The 16,907-nt window shown below is 37.3% G+C and overlaps 1 protein-coding gene across 1 annotated transcript in view; it reads right to left on the reverse strand.

Moving 5' to 3' along the window:
- LOC122811854 (uromodulin-like) overlaps positions 1-16,907 on the reverse strand; it is a 166,024-nt gene that overhangs the window by 12,551 nt on the left and 136,566 nt on the right. The window contains exons 8-9 of the mRNA XM_044083979.1: positions 15,104-15,194; positions 10,924-10,959 (exon numbers count right to left, since the gene is read on the reverse strand). Of these exons, the coding sequence (XP_043939914.1) occupies positions 10,924-10,959; positions 15,104-15,194 (127 nt within the window). The remainder of the gene's footprint in view (positions 1-10,923; positions 10,960-15,103; positions 15,195-16,907) is intronic.

A 16,907-nucleotide genomic window follows, 5' to 3' on the forward strand; every position in this document is an offset into this window, starting at 1 on the left:
CTCCTTTTGTTCAGGATTAAATGAGGTAAGTAACCTTTCTGAAGAAGTTGATCAGGGTAAGTAGACAGGATTTGCCCTTAACAAATTCAAACTGTCTTGAGACAAGAGTTTGTAGGTTACCTATGTCCTTGCTTGTTAATTTCATAATGATCAATTCCATGGTCTTACAGATGAGGTTGGTCAGACGTATAGGTCTATAATTTCCCAGGTTTGCTGATGCACCATTGTTGAGGAAGGGGATGACTGTTGCTGCCCTCTGTTTGTACAAAGCCATTTTTGAAGCTGACACTGAAAAGCCTGAAAGTTCCTGTTTCAGGCTCACCATTAAGCAGACTTGGTATGCTTTCTGGCTCCACAGAAGTAGCGTTCTTGGTCTTAGATAGTGGCTAGTGGACTTGCTCATGGGAGATTTAAGAAGGGGCATGTAAATGTGGTATGGGATCTTGGAATGTAGGAGGGGAGAGAGTGTGAACTTAGACCTAAATTTATCCACAAATAGATTGGCTATATCCTCTAGGTCAGAATATGTAATATATTTTACTATTTTCTCTGCACAATGCTGTACATTTCTTCTAAGGTTTCTAACATTACTAGGGAATGCTTTGTGATTGTCATTTACATGGGTGGCAATATTTTTTTAATGTCTTATCTGATTTTCGTTGATTTGATCATGATCCAGAAGTCCCTGTTAAAAGTAACAAAAGCTTTTTTGCAGCTCGAGAGTTACCTTTATTTTATACAATTAGTATTTTTATTGTTATTAATATTATAGAGTCTGTTCATATTTGGGTTCCACCATAGGGCTTTATTTTTTCATTTTGGCATTGTATTTACTTTAGAGGGAGACAGATGCATCTATGCAGCTATTCACAAGTGCATAGACTTTGGAAGCAAAATATTCCACCAAAGCAGTGCTGTTATAGAGGGTGCCAAATTTATCCAGATCATTATTCAGTTTCAGTAGATTAGTGTGATGTATTGAGAGATGCTTTTGGCTTTAATCTTAAGGTGAATGTGACTGACTTGCAATTCAATTTGACCAGGGATGTAGATATAATTGGAATGGAGGAAAGCGGTCCCATATTGGTGAGAACTAAGTCCAGGCATACCTCTCAACCTTTTAGTGCAGGAAATCTGGAAAAAGCCTGACAAAGGGGGGGGGTGTCCAAAAATAGGGACAGATTTTAAATATTTCTCTTATAAACTTAGAAAGTTGCTAGACTTAACAAGGTTTGTGTTAGCATATATTTTCTAAAGGATTTGAAGTCTGAAACTCAACTGTTTGCCATTATTTGGTGACTTTAATCCTCAGACCATCCCATTGATGTGACAGAAAACCACAAATTTTATGAGGAACAGATAAAAATATGAGGCAGAAATCTGGGCATTCTACAAAATCCAGGATTTTATCACCTCTGACTGGGGTGCAGATTAACTGGTCCAGAAAGTTTGTATTGATGAAATTCAGAAATGTCTTTGCACACTTGATTGATGTATAAGTCACCCAATTAATAAGGAGTGGTTGAAGTCCTCTAGAGAATGGCATTTGGCTTAATCCATAGGGACTCCTTAAAGAAAACACAGGAGATTCTTCAAATAGCCGTGATGTGATAAGCGGTCTTGTTAATGGTAATCTGGATGTGAAGGAGTTCCAGATTGTTATCTTGTTTTACTAATCTGGAAGTTCATAGGTAACAGCTAGACTAGCTGCCCTTACAGGCCATTTTATGCCTAGTCATTTTCCCTTTTGGTGCTTGGATTGACCTATCCCATTTGGTAAGAGATTGGCCTTACCCATTCCATGATCAAAAATTATAAATTAAACAAAATGGCAATAACTGGGATCATACCACATATACCATGCATATGATAAAACATTTAGAAGTTTCCTCTGTCAATTAGTAGTACAGGGAGCAGTTCTGGGATAAATTTTCTGTTTATCATCTATAGATCCAAGTTGCACCTGAATACTGACAGGGATGATCTTTGTTATACATGGATCAGGAGTCTGTTTCAAAGCAGCACTATCGTCTGCAAGATATATCTGCCTCTCTAAACCATTATGTAAACATTCAAAGGTGAATTGTTTCTTTGCAAATATGGAGACCCCACTTTCTTTAATGCCTTCATCTAGTGTGGTGGGTCTAAATGTGTGGCAGGTATGTAAACCCTGCACTAATGGGGCGGGGGGGGGGGTTCAGTGGTCTTAAACCAGATCTCCATAATGATGCATATAGCAATGTTTTGCTTTGTTTTCCAGTGTAAGGAGTGTCTGTAGGGTGAGAAGTTTATTTTTTGTTAAAGAGTCCTAGCACTGCGCAGCAATACTTTTATGTTACCCTGATTCTGTCTTATGTTGTTTGGAGTTTTTGGGCACTGACATTGCCAAAAAAGGCACTATGAAGTTGGACAAAATATTAGCCATTATGCAAAAGCCTTGGGGAATAGGTTCAGCCTCTTGGGCTGTCTACCATCTCCTCCCAGGCTGATATATATCATACCCCCTTTGAATGACACCAGAAGCGAAGCCAATTGTTGAAGTCAATAATCTTTGTTTTTATTACAGTATTATTCTTGGTGATGGTAAAATATGGCTCAAGACAAGGTTCATATCTGTCTCGGATACATCACAAATCATTTATACCCATGTGTACGATGGCTGTGGTGCACAAACCTGAGTAACTGCATAATGTGGTGAATTCTCGTATGTCATAGGCAACTGTCCATGCCTCTCTTTGCGCAGTCTGTTGAGTGGTGCATCAGTGTGTCATCCACCACTGGTCACTGTATGGAGGTTTACTTTGCGTGCTTTTTAACTGAGTCACTGTGACTTTTTGTATGTTTCAGTGTATGCGCTGCCTGTATTGTGTGTGTTTTTGAGATTGCTGAGGTTACTTGTTTCTTAGATTATATTTAGAAGGCCTCTGTGGCTTTGGTAGGTTACTTTTAAGAATGTTAGCATATGTAGGTCAATGAGTTTGGTCTGTTTCGTGTGTGATAGGTTTATTGTGGAGTTGTGTGGGACTAACATTCTGCTTGTCATTTGTAGTGTTTTATTATTATTATTATTATTATTATTATTATTATTATGTTTAGGCTGAGCAGTAATTCACAGGCTTGATGTCAGTTTAATTGCACTTTACAAGCCTATGAATCGGTTTTAATGATAGGACTGCTATCATGGTCTCTGTTAATTAATTCTATATATTACTGTGACCTGAATTTTTTGCATGCCAACTTGCCTGCCAGAATTCAGAACACATCTTGCCAACATTCTTCAACAAAAGAAAAGTAATATTTGCTGTTTTTTTTCCAAATCATTGCATTGTAAGTGCATTATTTTATTTATTTTTTGCTTTAATTAAGTTTGCAAACTTTAATTACTGTGGACAACAAGGTTTAGTGTCTGATTTCTCTGTGTTCTTGCAGCAGCTTAGATTTTTTTCCCCAGCCCTCCTACCCTTGCCTTTTGTATCTGATTTTTATTCCTTATGCTAATCTAACTACCAAAGTACCTCCCACCCCTCTTTCATTGCTATTGCCAATTGTGAGGCTATTTAAGTATTTTTCCCACCCATTGTTTCCCACAGAGCCATAATACTGAGTGCCTATGCAGAAAACGGGTATTGCTCTTGAGCTAACATCCCTTACTACAAATTGTCTCTGGGTCATTTTTACAGACCTCTGATTTGCTTGGCATCCTTGTCACATTCTGAGAGGGTCCAAAATTAATTCTGTATCATGTATTTGCTGTTGGGACTTAAGTGCTGCATCCCTGCACTTCTGGCCCTAATAAAGGGATTCTACATTAAGAGGGATTAGGTCTGTATTCCAGTAGCAGTGGGATATAGCCTGACCTGCTTCTGAGCTATGAATCACTTTGGTTAGTATTTACTGCAATTTGATGATTGACCAGAGGTTCATTTTGTTTATTTTAGAAGTTTTCTGTCTTGCTATAAAATCAGCATATTTACATCACTCTGAGCTAATTTTCACAGTGCTTCCACTTTTTTGTGTCCATGCCACACTCTGAGATGATCCGGAATCAACCCTGTACCATCATTGGCAGATGCATTTTGTACTGTTTTACAATCCATTTAACCATGTTAGAGTACAACTGCTTTATTGTTGTTTTATCTGCTAAGTTTTGCATTTTAAATAATTTTAAGATGACCTATATATCGTAATGTTTGTTGATGGCTGAGATCTGCACTTTTGAGGAGCCTTCCAGGCAGTGTTACTGTGTAGCTTGCTACTTTGTATTTGTTGCTGGTAGACAGTTGTTACCTTACTGCATGCTTGGCCCTGCTAAAGGGATTCTACATTAAGAGGGATTAGATCTGTGTAACAGTGGCAGTGGGAGGCTGACTGGTCTGCATCTGAATGTAGGAATCAATTTGTTCAGCCTTTAATGTGATTTTGTGATTGGAGAGAATGCCACTTTGTTTATTTTACCAGTTTTCTATACTGCTATAAAGCTTTTGGACTTGCACTACTCAGAGTTAATCTTTGCAGAGCTCCCATCTGCTTGGTATCCTTGCAACAGTTAGAGGGACCTGAATTAACATTTTCCCTATAATAGACTATGTCAGAAGTCTCCCCAGCATCAGGTTGTGCTAAGAGTAACTAGCTTTCACATTCAACTTCACAGCCCTACAAGTACAAGTGATGACCTAGAAGCCAGCAGCTGTTAACTCTTCTTGTACCATCCATTAGTAAATAAAACAAAAATGTAGGATCTATAACCATGGATTTGCATTTTCCTATTATCTCTGCAGCCATCCTGGTATATTTGATATCCGGAATCAATGTAGCAATTAGCTCATGTTTACTTAGAGCCACTTAATTCTAAAACAAACTGATACTGCATGTGAGACTCGTAGTTGCACAATATCACCAGAGGCAAGGCTGTCACTTACCAAACAAGAAACACCAAAGAATTTGTCAGTGACACACTCTAGACCCATTGCAGCTAGTATGGACCAGCCACTTAGACCCACATATGCTGAGGCTCTTAAATTTAACATCAAAAAACCTCAGAGCCCTTCTAGATGTCACACGCAGAACAAGTATCCCCTGCAACCTATTAGAGCATTATAAGACAACACATACTAAGACACACACAATGTCATTAGAAGGTTTCTCACCCTCTAGGTCCATAAGGGAAGCCACCACACAATACTTTATTCATAAGATGCTCTTTTGTGAGACACAGACATGTCCCATACACCAGGCTGAGCAAGGTGACAGTCATAGTTGCCTGTCACGGGCCAGGACATGCCAGATCACGCATGTGTTCAAGTCACTGTACCATAAGTACCAGTATGACTCCATCATAATCCACACAGGTGTAAACAGCATGAAACATACCTCCCTGGACTATATGAAGAGAGACACAATAAAGCTCTTGGACTATGCATCCCAGGATAGTATGAGCCTGGCATGTAGCAGCATTCTACCTTCTCCAAGAATGATGCTACAGTACCAATAGAAGACAATTCTCTTTAGTAATTGGCTTAGCTTTGGGTATCACTCCAAGGGGGTACAATATTAGTCCTTTTGGAATGATATGGTAGACAGACCACACTGCTTTGCCAGGGAGGGTCTGTACCTTTTACTACCAAGGTTTTTTGAATATTTGCTAAAACCGTATCTACTCCCATAGTGCTTTTTTTTAGGTAGTGACAGTTGGATAAACCTACCAACATAGCTAAACCATTTCAGAATAATCTATAGCAGTTACTTCTCAATGTCAGGAGTCTAAGCAAAAAAACTCCAGTCTCTGTAAGTTCTCCTCATCCTGGAGAATATAGACCTCCAAACAGTTACTAAGACAAAATAGCCTCCAAAGTTATGGAAAATCATAAGTCTTTCTGCAGTTTTTTCAGTTATGTCACAGAGAGCACCATGGCACTGTAAGATTTTAATGCCTTCCGCACATTTAGACCAGCTACTGCACATGTAGGTTATAAAAGTGGAGGAGTCTCAGTTCACATCAAACATGAACAGACCTCAAGGCTGATCAAAGAGTATGACACTCTGGAGTTTCTCCATGTACAATTTAATGTAACTAAAGTCTCATATAATATCATTGCTAGCTATAGGTCCTACTCTGTGACACAGGCATTCCATACCATGTACTTGAATGTACTACATATGCTCTCCATTCAGCACAACACAATATTCATGGGCAACTTTAAATACCCCATCATAACTGGGAATCATACACTACCTCATACTTGCAGTGTTATAAGAATCTTATCTGGGTGTTTAACACAAAACACCCCTGAACAGTACTCTGCATTCCCTCCAGGTGTGCAAATATCATTGACCCAGTTCTCACAAAAAAGAGGGCATTCCCTCTAGTGTAAAGTCTTCATTGGTCAGGTCAGACCAAAAAGCTGTCTCTTCTGAAATAAATATTAAGCCAGAGACCACACTAACCTCGGGATATTTAAAGATTATTCCAAGGCTAATTACATCCTGATAGTTTAACAAATTGAATGCCCCCACCACCACAGAAACCCTATACAATGATGTAAATAGCTACATAGAAACAGCTGTACATATCTGTAATAAACATATGGCAACATCCAAAAACAACACTCACAGTCCAAAAGGAGGCAAGCACAAAAACAAGACTCACCAAAGTTCAAGTACAAACGGAGGAAATAAAGCCCAAAATGTTCTTTTTCCTTTTATTTCAAATCCAACAAACGACAGGTGGCTCCAGAAAAACAAGCAAATCGATTCTCCAAAACACCAAACACATAAACGCTATGTCTCCACACTTGCGTTTTCGTTTACTCCACTTCATCGGATGCAATTGAATAATCATGACAAGTAAAATCCCATATAGATATATATATATATATATATATATATATATATATATATATATATATATATATATATATATATACACACAGATCTTTTAGCTTAATTAATTACAATTTAATCAATTAAATACTTATCTAATCCCATTAAACAACAAGTTAAAAACATATCTTCCAAATCTTCACATATATAAACTAATATACCTTAAAAACATATCAAATTTTAAAATAACTTCATTTGTTTATTTAATACGCTAAATATTAATATCTTTATTATAATCGAAATAAATAAGTTCTTTTATCAAATTCATTGAGAAATGCATTAAACAGAACAAAACATGCTTTAACAGCACCATCTACTGGTGGGTATGTAAATTTCATCCTAAAATAACTTTTTTTTTAAAAATACAAATAGTTTGAACTAGCATAATATACATTTTTATGTATATATATATATATATATATATATATATATATATAAAATGCAGACGTTCTCATATTCTCAAACACAAGTGTGGAGACATAGCATTTATGTGTTTGGTGTTTTGGAGAATCGATCTGCTTGTTTTTCTGGAGCTACCTGTCATTTGTTGGATTTGAAATAAAAGGAAAAAGAACATTTTGGGCTTTATTTCCTCCGCTTATACTTGAACATCCAAAAACAAACCAATCTGGAGTAATCACAGTATATACAGGGTGTAAAACAAAAGAAAGAAAATCGCTGTTCTAAGCATTTGAGATTCTAAGTTTTTGTTTGCATGGGTTCAATAAACAATTTTTTGCTTTTTTAAGCTTTCGATGATTTAACATAGACCCATGGACTCTACCCAGTTTGGTTTTGTCAAAGGCAGGTCATGAGTACTTGACTCAGTGGTTTTCTTTGAGATAGTTACTAAAGGGATGGATGAAGGCAAAATGGTGCACACTGCCTACTTCAACCTGGCCAAAGTGTTCAACATAATACCTCACTTAGACATTGTACATACATTTATAAAAATAGGCATAAACATGTGTCACACAATGCATAGAATGCAAGAAGTTAGGATAGGGGAGTCCACGTTATCAAAGAGGACAGTCACTAGCAGATTCCCACAGAGACCAGTGCTGTGGCTTTTCCTTTTTTGCATGTATTTCTCTGAAGTTAAGGCAAATGTAATGGGATCTTGCCTAACCAAGTCTACCAGTGACTACAAAGCAAGGTGTAATCACTGAATCCCAACATGACACAGATAACTTTCAAGCAGCCTGTCACAGACAAACAGCTAGTTGCTGAGCCAAATGCATAATACTCTTAGGAAATATCCCTGGAAATTACCACATTGACAATATACTCCTAATAGTAGACACAGTTGTCATGGATCTGAAAATGCATGTTGACAGTAACCTGACATTTGACCACCACTTGTCCACAGAGTTGAGAAGATCATTTTACATTGCACAACTTATAAGTAGTATGGGGATGGCATCCAGATCACTGTACTTGACTCTCATCTGACCAGTTATCGAGTACAATGCCCCCTTTAGCATGTGCCTGACCAGGCATCTGTAAAAGCCTGAGAGACTACAGAGGTTCCTCACAAAAAGAATACAGAGAGTAAACAACAAGTCCTATGTGGACCATCTCAAAGCACTATACTTGTACTCAGTTTTCTACAGACTGCTTTGCAGTGATCTATGTATAGCCATCGAGGCATTCAGTGATCCCACACTGATAGATCTGTTGCATATCTGCAAAACAATTTGCATCAGAAATACCTAATCTAAGGATGTAAACCTAGAGTATGACATAAACAGGGCATGCTGGAGGGACAGGTATGTGTCTCAAAGATTACCCCATCTCTAGAACAGGCTTCCAATCCATGTGAAGCAAAGCTCATCCGTAGCCCCATTCAAACATAAGTTGGACCTATGGATGGTAAATCATAAATTTACCTCTGGTTTAGCACCTATGTCCCTAATGGATAGGGGCAGCCTTTGAACTCTTAACTTTTGTAAACTTTTATCATTACCATAAAATTCCTTGAGATACTGACACATGCCAGCAATAGTTAGGTAAATTAAGCATATGGTTAGCTATGATTAAAATGGATTCTATGCTGACAGCCAAGTAACTACCCATGAACCTATGTGAGAGTTTTACCTCCAATAGTATCACACACTGTGTCAATTTATTTTAGTAGTAAGTGGCTGTTAGTAAACATTAGACAAGTACTACATTGTCTCTGAATACTCACGTTAACCAAGCTGGCTATAAAGCTGGTTAGAAAGTGTAAATCCATGGTTTCAGATACTCCACAATGTCAGCTGAAGGGGAAGTAGCGCCTATGAGGTTTGGAGTTGATTACTGAGATGTTATCTCTCAGGTAGTGAGATAGTGCAGTTCTCAACAGAGCTACATGTAGCTTGGAACTAATGATCCTTAGGTCTTTCTCTCATCAAAAACAAAAGAGTAGCATGAATCCCAAGCTACTTCCTGCAAAGTCGTATTAAACCAGATGTCTGATGCCTACTCATTTATTGATAGATACCCTGGATAGAACCTAAAGTAGCTGGACACAACAGGAAGCCAAGGTGCATAAAGACTCAGAAAAGGTTCTTATAAAACTGAAACTAGACCACTCAATGAAAGTTCCATACACACTATCCAGTCAGGGACCATCAGGAATCAATGTGTCTCTGTTCCTTCTCTCACCAGAAGCAAAGAAGCTCTAATCCAAAGCTGGTTCCTAATAAGCATTATTCAGGCTTTCTGGTGATTAATAGTCTCTAGCAAAGCCTGCACATAAAAGTCCTTTTGCTTTTTCTCTTAGCAGGAGCAAATCAAAAGTACTATTCCTAAGCCGATTCCTGGGAAGCATTTCCTAGGCCCTACAGTGACTGAGTGAATCATGAAGTGAAGGGGATGATATGACACAAAGGCTTACTTTAAGAATCAGAAGGGAGGGATTTCTCAGCTAGATATTTCAGTACCCAGTAGAATGAGCAGATATGATGAGGCTGTAAGGAGGTCCAAAGTCAGATTTACAGTAAGGGCATACAGATCAAGTTTAACAACACAATGGGAACTGCACACACCAGTGGTTGTCTCACAACACTTGCAGCTAAATAGGAATGAAGCTAAATAAGACATCTTATGTCTTAGCTCAGTTTAATTCCTTTTCTGTCAATGAATGAAAATTGAGTTTTTTTATAATTTACCCTAGCAAAAACTTTTAAAACTTCAAGAAAAAAATTTAAGGTAAAGCAAAATTTTAGCTATATCTATCTGTCTATCTACTGCTGTATGCATTTGTCATGTGCTATAATGTTTGGTAAATTTGTAATTAATGGTTGGAGTGGTCAAAGTATATTATCATCAAACAGAATTAGTTCAACTGTAATATACTTTCTGGACTTAACGTCATTCTTTCTGGTTGTGCAACCACAGAGTTAATATATTTAATTTCTTGGAATGCGAGGGTGTAGCCTCCATGTCAGAAGTGTGGGGGTAAAGACCCCCCATATAAAATCAGAATTTCTGGTTCTTTTAGGTGATCAGAAATGAAATTTATTTATTTAATTTACGAACAGGGTGTTTAGTTGTTTTTGTGTTTCAATGGAAGACTTAGCCGAAGAAGTTTCACAAAGTATTTCATTCCGATGTAAGGTCATCAGCAGTGTGAAGGAATATAACAATATTTACAAAATACATGAAATATGCAACAGAGCATTACAACTTTACAGTTTTGATAAAGCAGTTAAAGTACAAAGAAAAAGAACATCATAGATTTTCCTGTTTAAGATTAATATGCCTAGGATATCTGCACTATGTTTTGCCAGAGTAATATAGTTTATGTCCACAAACACTGAGATTGATTCATGAGATAGCGATTTATATAAATGAAATTGAGGAATGCAGTGTCTACAAAAAAGTAATTTCATTTATTCTTATTAAAACCAAAATTCTTCTCAAAATATCACATATTGTATAATGAAAGCCACTGTTTGTGTTGAATCGAATTTCTGCAGTTCTGCATCTACAAACATGCAAGAATTAATGTAATTTTACTTAATTTGCTGAGAATAGTTATGTAATATGTCTACTTACCAGCATGGAAACTTCCAGCAGCACTTTCTGGATAATCTGTAATATTAAGTAACAAGATTCATTTAAAGGACACATTTAAAAATAGTTGATGATTATTAATTCTGAACAAATCTGAAAATAAAGTTAGGTCAAATGACTAACAAGTTTTAAATATACCACTAATTCAATTAAAATATAATAGAGCAACATATTTTGCATCAATATGCATGTTCTGAAGAACAGAAAAGTTGAAACTGTTGTCATAAATTATTGACTGACTGCAATTGTTAGTGATTTATCAGAAATTCAAAACTCATTCCCTCCACTAGAGCGCTTTTAAGTGTGTTCCTTTAACTCCAAGTGGGTGTGGCTTCAGCCTTTAAAAATGAAGTTATCACCTTACAATTCTAACAAATACTAATTGACAGAGGTCATATATCAATACAATTGTGTTTGGCATCACGTATGCTTCAAATTAAAATATTCTGACACCTTGTATGTAGCATGGGTTTAGAATTATTAATGCAAATATGAACAGGCAATATCTGACACCTAGAGGTGCAGTAGGCTGTAACTGCAGAAACGCCTGGAGACTGTTACACGGCTGTAATAGGGACAGCAAACGTATGAGGTAAAAACAGAGACAGCTGAGAGGTTTTGACAGAAGGCAAAATGAAGAGCTCTTCTGTGGAATTATCAAATTTAAAAGCAGTTAGAGACTTCATTGTGTAACACAATCTCTATCACACTCTAGTAAGCAGCTGTTTACTAAGGAAAGATCAATTTATAGCAGCTCGTTTTCACAGATGCACACGTTTTTTCCAGTTGTTTTTTTTTCAGCACTGATTTCTTGTAGTGTAACAAGGAAAAACACTGTACAGTATGTTTGTCATTGGGGTGATTTACACATTTATAGTTTTTTCCCTAAAATCCGTAGGAAGAACAATGACTTATTAGTACATTTGTTTCACTACATTGTATGCCAAGCACTACACACCTTGCTAAAAATCTCTGTTTCATCTTACTTTTGTTACCTTTTACTTGAATATAGTTGCATTTCTTTCTTTCTTCATTTATTTTAATCATCTGACTGAGTGACCAACTGTGCTGCATTCTGATTATTTTGTACCGTAGAACTCATGCTAACGCACTACAGAGCTGTCCCCCCACCACAGTACATTCTCAGAAGGCGGGACTGGATGACATGGAATCAGGAAGTAATTGGACAATTGCTTAAGCATCAGTAAACGAAAATATCAGTTTATTATACTGAATATATATATATATTATATATATATATATATATATATATATATATATATATATATATATATATATATCCATTGAAGTAAATAACATAAAAGCTGCACATTTTAGAAAGTCCACCTTACAAGAGGGGATAATTATAACAAAAAGGAACGATTAAAAAACTTTTTCACTTGATGTTTAAAAAAAGGCATGCTAGCACAAAACCTGTTATTCTAGCATCTTTCTAAACTTAATATGTTCCTAATTCTGGGCGAAGTCCATATTTCTTGTGCATAGAAGTTGAGAAGTATGTCTGGAAGACAGTGAGTTAGTTTTTCATTGGAGGGGTAGTGCAGCTTACTGAAATGAAGACTTAGAAGCACGGACTGAGAGAGGTTCTAGTCAGGGCTAGCATGTGAAGCATCAACTGTGAATTGAACTTATGCTTTGGAGTTGAGACTGAGGTCTAAACCTGGCAATGAGCTGTTGCTGTCCCTGATTTTTGAAGCTGAGAATAAAGCCTAAGAAAGAAAGTTGCTTGCATTGTTGCATAAGTGTGTGTGTGTTTGTGTGTGTGTGTGTGTGTGTGTGTGTGTGTGTGTGTGTGTGTGTGTGTGTGTGTGTGTGTGTGTGTGTGTGTATGTGTGAGTGTGTGTATTGGTGCAAACACACTTGTATATCTCTGCCTGTATGAGCACGTTTGTGTATTTCTATTACTTTAACAATGTGTTTCATTCTTTAATTTCTCTGCTCAAACCCACGGTTAGCACTTGTATGATAAGTTACCTGTCTTTACTGAAGGTATGTCCTGAAGCTCAAAATATTTAGGGGATTGGAATTGAGGCTGGGATATTGCTGACAGCTCAGGAGTCATTACATGTCAGATGTTAATTTATTTTATTTCATTTCATTTTTTTGTAATCATTTACCTTAGAGTTGAGAAGATAAATGGGTAGTATAAATTACCTAAAAAGCTTCTGCTTTATCTCATGAGCCACCTTCAGTTTTTGGTTAAATTTTGCATGTTTTCTTTTTTTTTTAGTTGTCATCTAAGTCCATCTGGACTCTATTTTGCATGCGTTCTTCCTCTACATTTCCATAGCATCATAGGATCATAGCAGGTTACTTAGGCTAATGGCCTTGGGGCCCTTACAAGCCTATCCAAGAGTTTACCCCCCCCAAAAAACCTCAGTCAGCACCTGTCACCCCTGTCAATGAGGAACACGGGTGGAACCCTAGGACAAATTTGTGGTTTCTCATCCACTCATCAAGGTTGTGCTTGAAGAGAGTCAGCGAGGTGCTCTGTTTGACATGTATGGGAAGTCTATTCCAGAGATGGGGCAGCCTCTGGAAGACAAACCTGTCTCACCAGCAGGTTTTGTTAATGTCACATATTAGTTTTAGGCCTTTTGAGAGGGTAGTGCTTGAGGAATTAGACTTATGGATATGGAACATCTCTGGTAGGGCAGGGTCTGACATTGCCTTGTAAGCGAGACACAAATCACCCCTGAGCAATCTGCACAATACTGAGTAGAGTGATCGTGATTTAAGCCTGTCCGCATAGGACAGGTGTTGGATGCCATGGATTCCCTTTGTGAGGTATTTCAGTGGCCTTTCCAGTTGGCACAAATGTTTGGAGAGGTGCATCCCAAATGTAGTGTAATACTCAATTATTGATCTAATGAGGGGGGAGTACAGAGAGGTAATAACCTCCTTTTTCTGGATGCAATCCCTTTACTTATGAGATGAACCAAGTAAAAGGCTTTTCTGTCCACTGCCACTATATGATGGTCAAATGTGAGGTTGTTATCAACCTGAGTGCTCAGGTCTCTCACCACAGGTTATGTGGTTAAGGGGTTGCCGTTGATGTGGTAATCAGTAGTGGTTGTGTATTTTACATTGATATATTGCTTTGCAGCTGATAATTTTCACACAGGGGTGGAGAAGCAGAAGTCTATGTAGCATAACCTATTACCTACCAGACTCACTTTGTTTTTTTTTTAATAAAGAAGGAAACTGTAAAATGATACTTATATCCTAGATTTGTCTGTGACTTCCAGGCTCACAGCCAAGCAGGGTCTGCCATCAATATAAAGAGACACATTAATAAATTACAGATGCATCAGCCACAGAAACCTTTTTGCTGAGCATGTGATCACAGTTAGAAGACAATTGTGTAACAGTAGCCAAGAGGAATATGAGGTATTAACTATACAAGACATTTAAAATATTGGATATTAAGAATGGTAAAATAATGTTGACAGGGCACTAACACGCGTTTACAATATGTCAGGTTTTAGAATCAAAAGGTGGTTATACATGTGGCATGGAGAAGTACATTACTTTAGCATACTTCCATACTTGGGTGTGCATGTTTGGTGAGACTAATAAATCTATCTTGGCACCTTGTAAATGATTCTAAAAAGACTTGATCAAGTAAAAATGAATACGTAAGCACTGCCCCTAAGTGTCATAGATGGGTACACTGATGCTGAAGCATAGTAAAATGGCCAGGTGAATACAGGTGAAAGGTAACAGTGTATAAGTCAGAACGGACTAGTTCCCATAAAACCATAATGGCATTCCATAACCCATATTAGGAAATCAAGTGCAAAATGAGGCCTCCACAAACTCTTCTTATGGCTATAGCAGAGTAAAAGATGCCCCATATTTTTACTGGTGACTGTGAGATAGGGCATTTTAAATAAATAATACCCATTGTGGTTGGCAGTTATTGAAGATGCTACAAGTGTACATCTATTCCAAGATATGCTGTTTAAGATAATACTACTAATAATAATAATAACAATATGGCTTTTCAGGTTTTTACTATTGCTTGTTTTAATGTTGCCAGCCATTAAAAAAATTATGGTTGCATTGCAATATTTCTTTGTATGAAAAAGAAAATGCCAAGAATTTAGCAACTAGCCAAATCAACATATTACGCACTTACCTGAGCTCTTCTCTTGCAAGATTTGAATATTTGGTGTTAGAACTGCAGTCTGACTTTCATCTGATAACTCTGCTCTTCCAGATGGGCATGTCTACATAGGGAAAAACAGCAATTACATTTAAATGTTCCCTTTTAGATTTATTTCCATGTAAGACTTCTCCAGTCTTACAAAATGCTTAAAAAATTCTTAAAAGATTATAAATTATACCTCCTGATTTTCCCATAAACTGTAAAGGGTGATACAGTCATGCAGTAGTTACAGTTGCTGCTTCACTTCATTTCCTGACTGGTGTGACCTCCTCTACAGTTTACTTACCATGACTATGGCCACATGTGTTTTTGTGGTTTACTATCATATGTTCAAATCGAACTCAATCCATGTTAAAACCCATTCCTAGGTTGGCTTTTAGTGTTCGATATTACCATTTTCGAATTTCCATGTTCGAGTAAAGTGCAGTCGACAGAGTTCAGTTTGAACATATGATAGTAAACCATTTTTGTTTCCCCACTCAGCACTAAGAATTCTGTCTAAAGACATATTGTTGGTGAATTTGTACCCTTCAGAACTGTGTGTGTGTGTGTTTATGTCTGTGAGTGTGTGTATGTGTGTGCGTGTGCATGTGCGTGTGCGTGTGCGTGTGCGTGTGTGTGTGTGTGTGTGTGTGTGTGTGTGTGTGTGTGTGTGTGTGTGTGTGTGTGTGTGTGTGTGTGTGTGTCTGTCTGTTGCTCCTTCTAGGATTAGTTTCTTTGTCTTGTAACTATGAGTGCCATGACAACTTCATGACCTGCGCTGGATAAAATGGGAGTGGGAGTCTGACAATAAACATGAATGACATACAATGATGTCTGTGTTTTATACTCTCTCTGTGTGTCTGTTAACCCAGATTTAAAGGTATTTAGCATAAACAAATGTCTTGACAAGTACTTGTTGATGCATTACCTTTTTTAAATATTTCTACCATATTTATGGGCCACATATATTAAATATTAAAGTGATTTTAATTACTTTAGATTTAGAATGTAGTTTTCCTGAGATTACATTTCTGTAGGTACATAAAGAAAGAATGTTTTATAGCAGATGCACAAAATGTACATATGCATATATATAGTTATACATACATATGGCTCCCTATTAAGTCAGCATATGCACTAAATTGTGAAACCTGCTTAATCGAACCAACTTACCTGAAATTACAAAATCTCGAAAGCACGAAAAAGTGATTTGTTTTTCTAGCGGAAAAAAAAAAACCCTGGGCCATTTTCAGGACTTTGCCATTTCCTCCACTGTGGTGTGATCTTGAAGTAGGTATATGTAAGTAGGGGGTTGTGGGGAGCACAGCCCTGCACATCACGGGGTGTTGGGGGAGAAGACCCCCACTTTATTTTGTGGGGTTCTTTTAAATGGCTCAGCGATTTTTTTCCCCTGGGGAAAAAAAAAATCACTGATCTGTTTGTTCGACATTTTGTTTTTTCAGTGTTAGCGGGTTGATTATGCAGCATTCACAATTTATTGTGTTCGTGCTTATATAATATAGACCCCTTACATATAGTTATATATATATATGGATCTACTTTAGTTGCCCGAACATCCAATTTACTGAATATCAGCAGACCGACCACATATTACCGACAATTCAATATCCCGAGTAGCATATAGCCCGACGTGCACTTCCTCGACAATGAATAATCTGACTCCCATACCACTGACAAAGACTATCCACACCTACTCCCCAACTCCCAGATACTATCCTGCTTATTATTCTGAATAGTCATAGTCCACAAAGGAGTATTATACCTTTTCCAG

The sequence above is a fragment of the Protopterus annectens genome, chromosome 1.part1 (assembly GCF_019279795.1).
Source record: "Protopterus annectens isolate FY-2018-M chromosome 1.part1, PAN1.0, whole genome shotgun sequence".
NCBI lineage: Eukaryota > Metazoa > Chordata > Ceratodontiformes > Protopteridae > Protopterus > Protopterus annectens.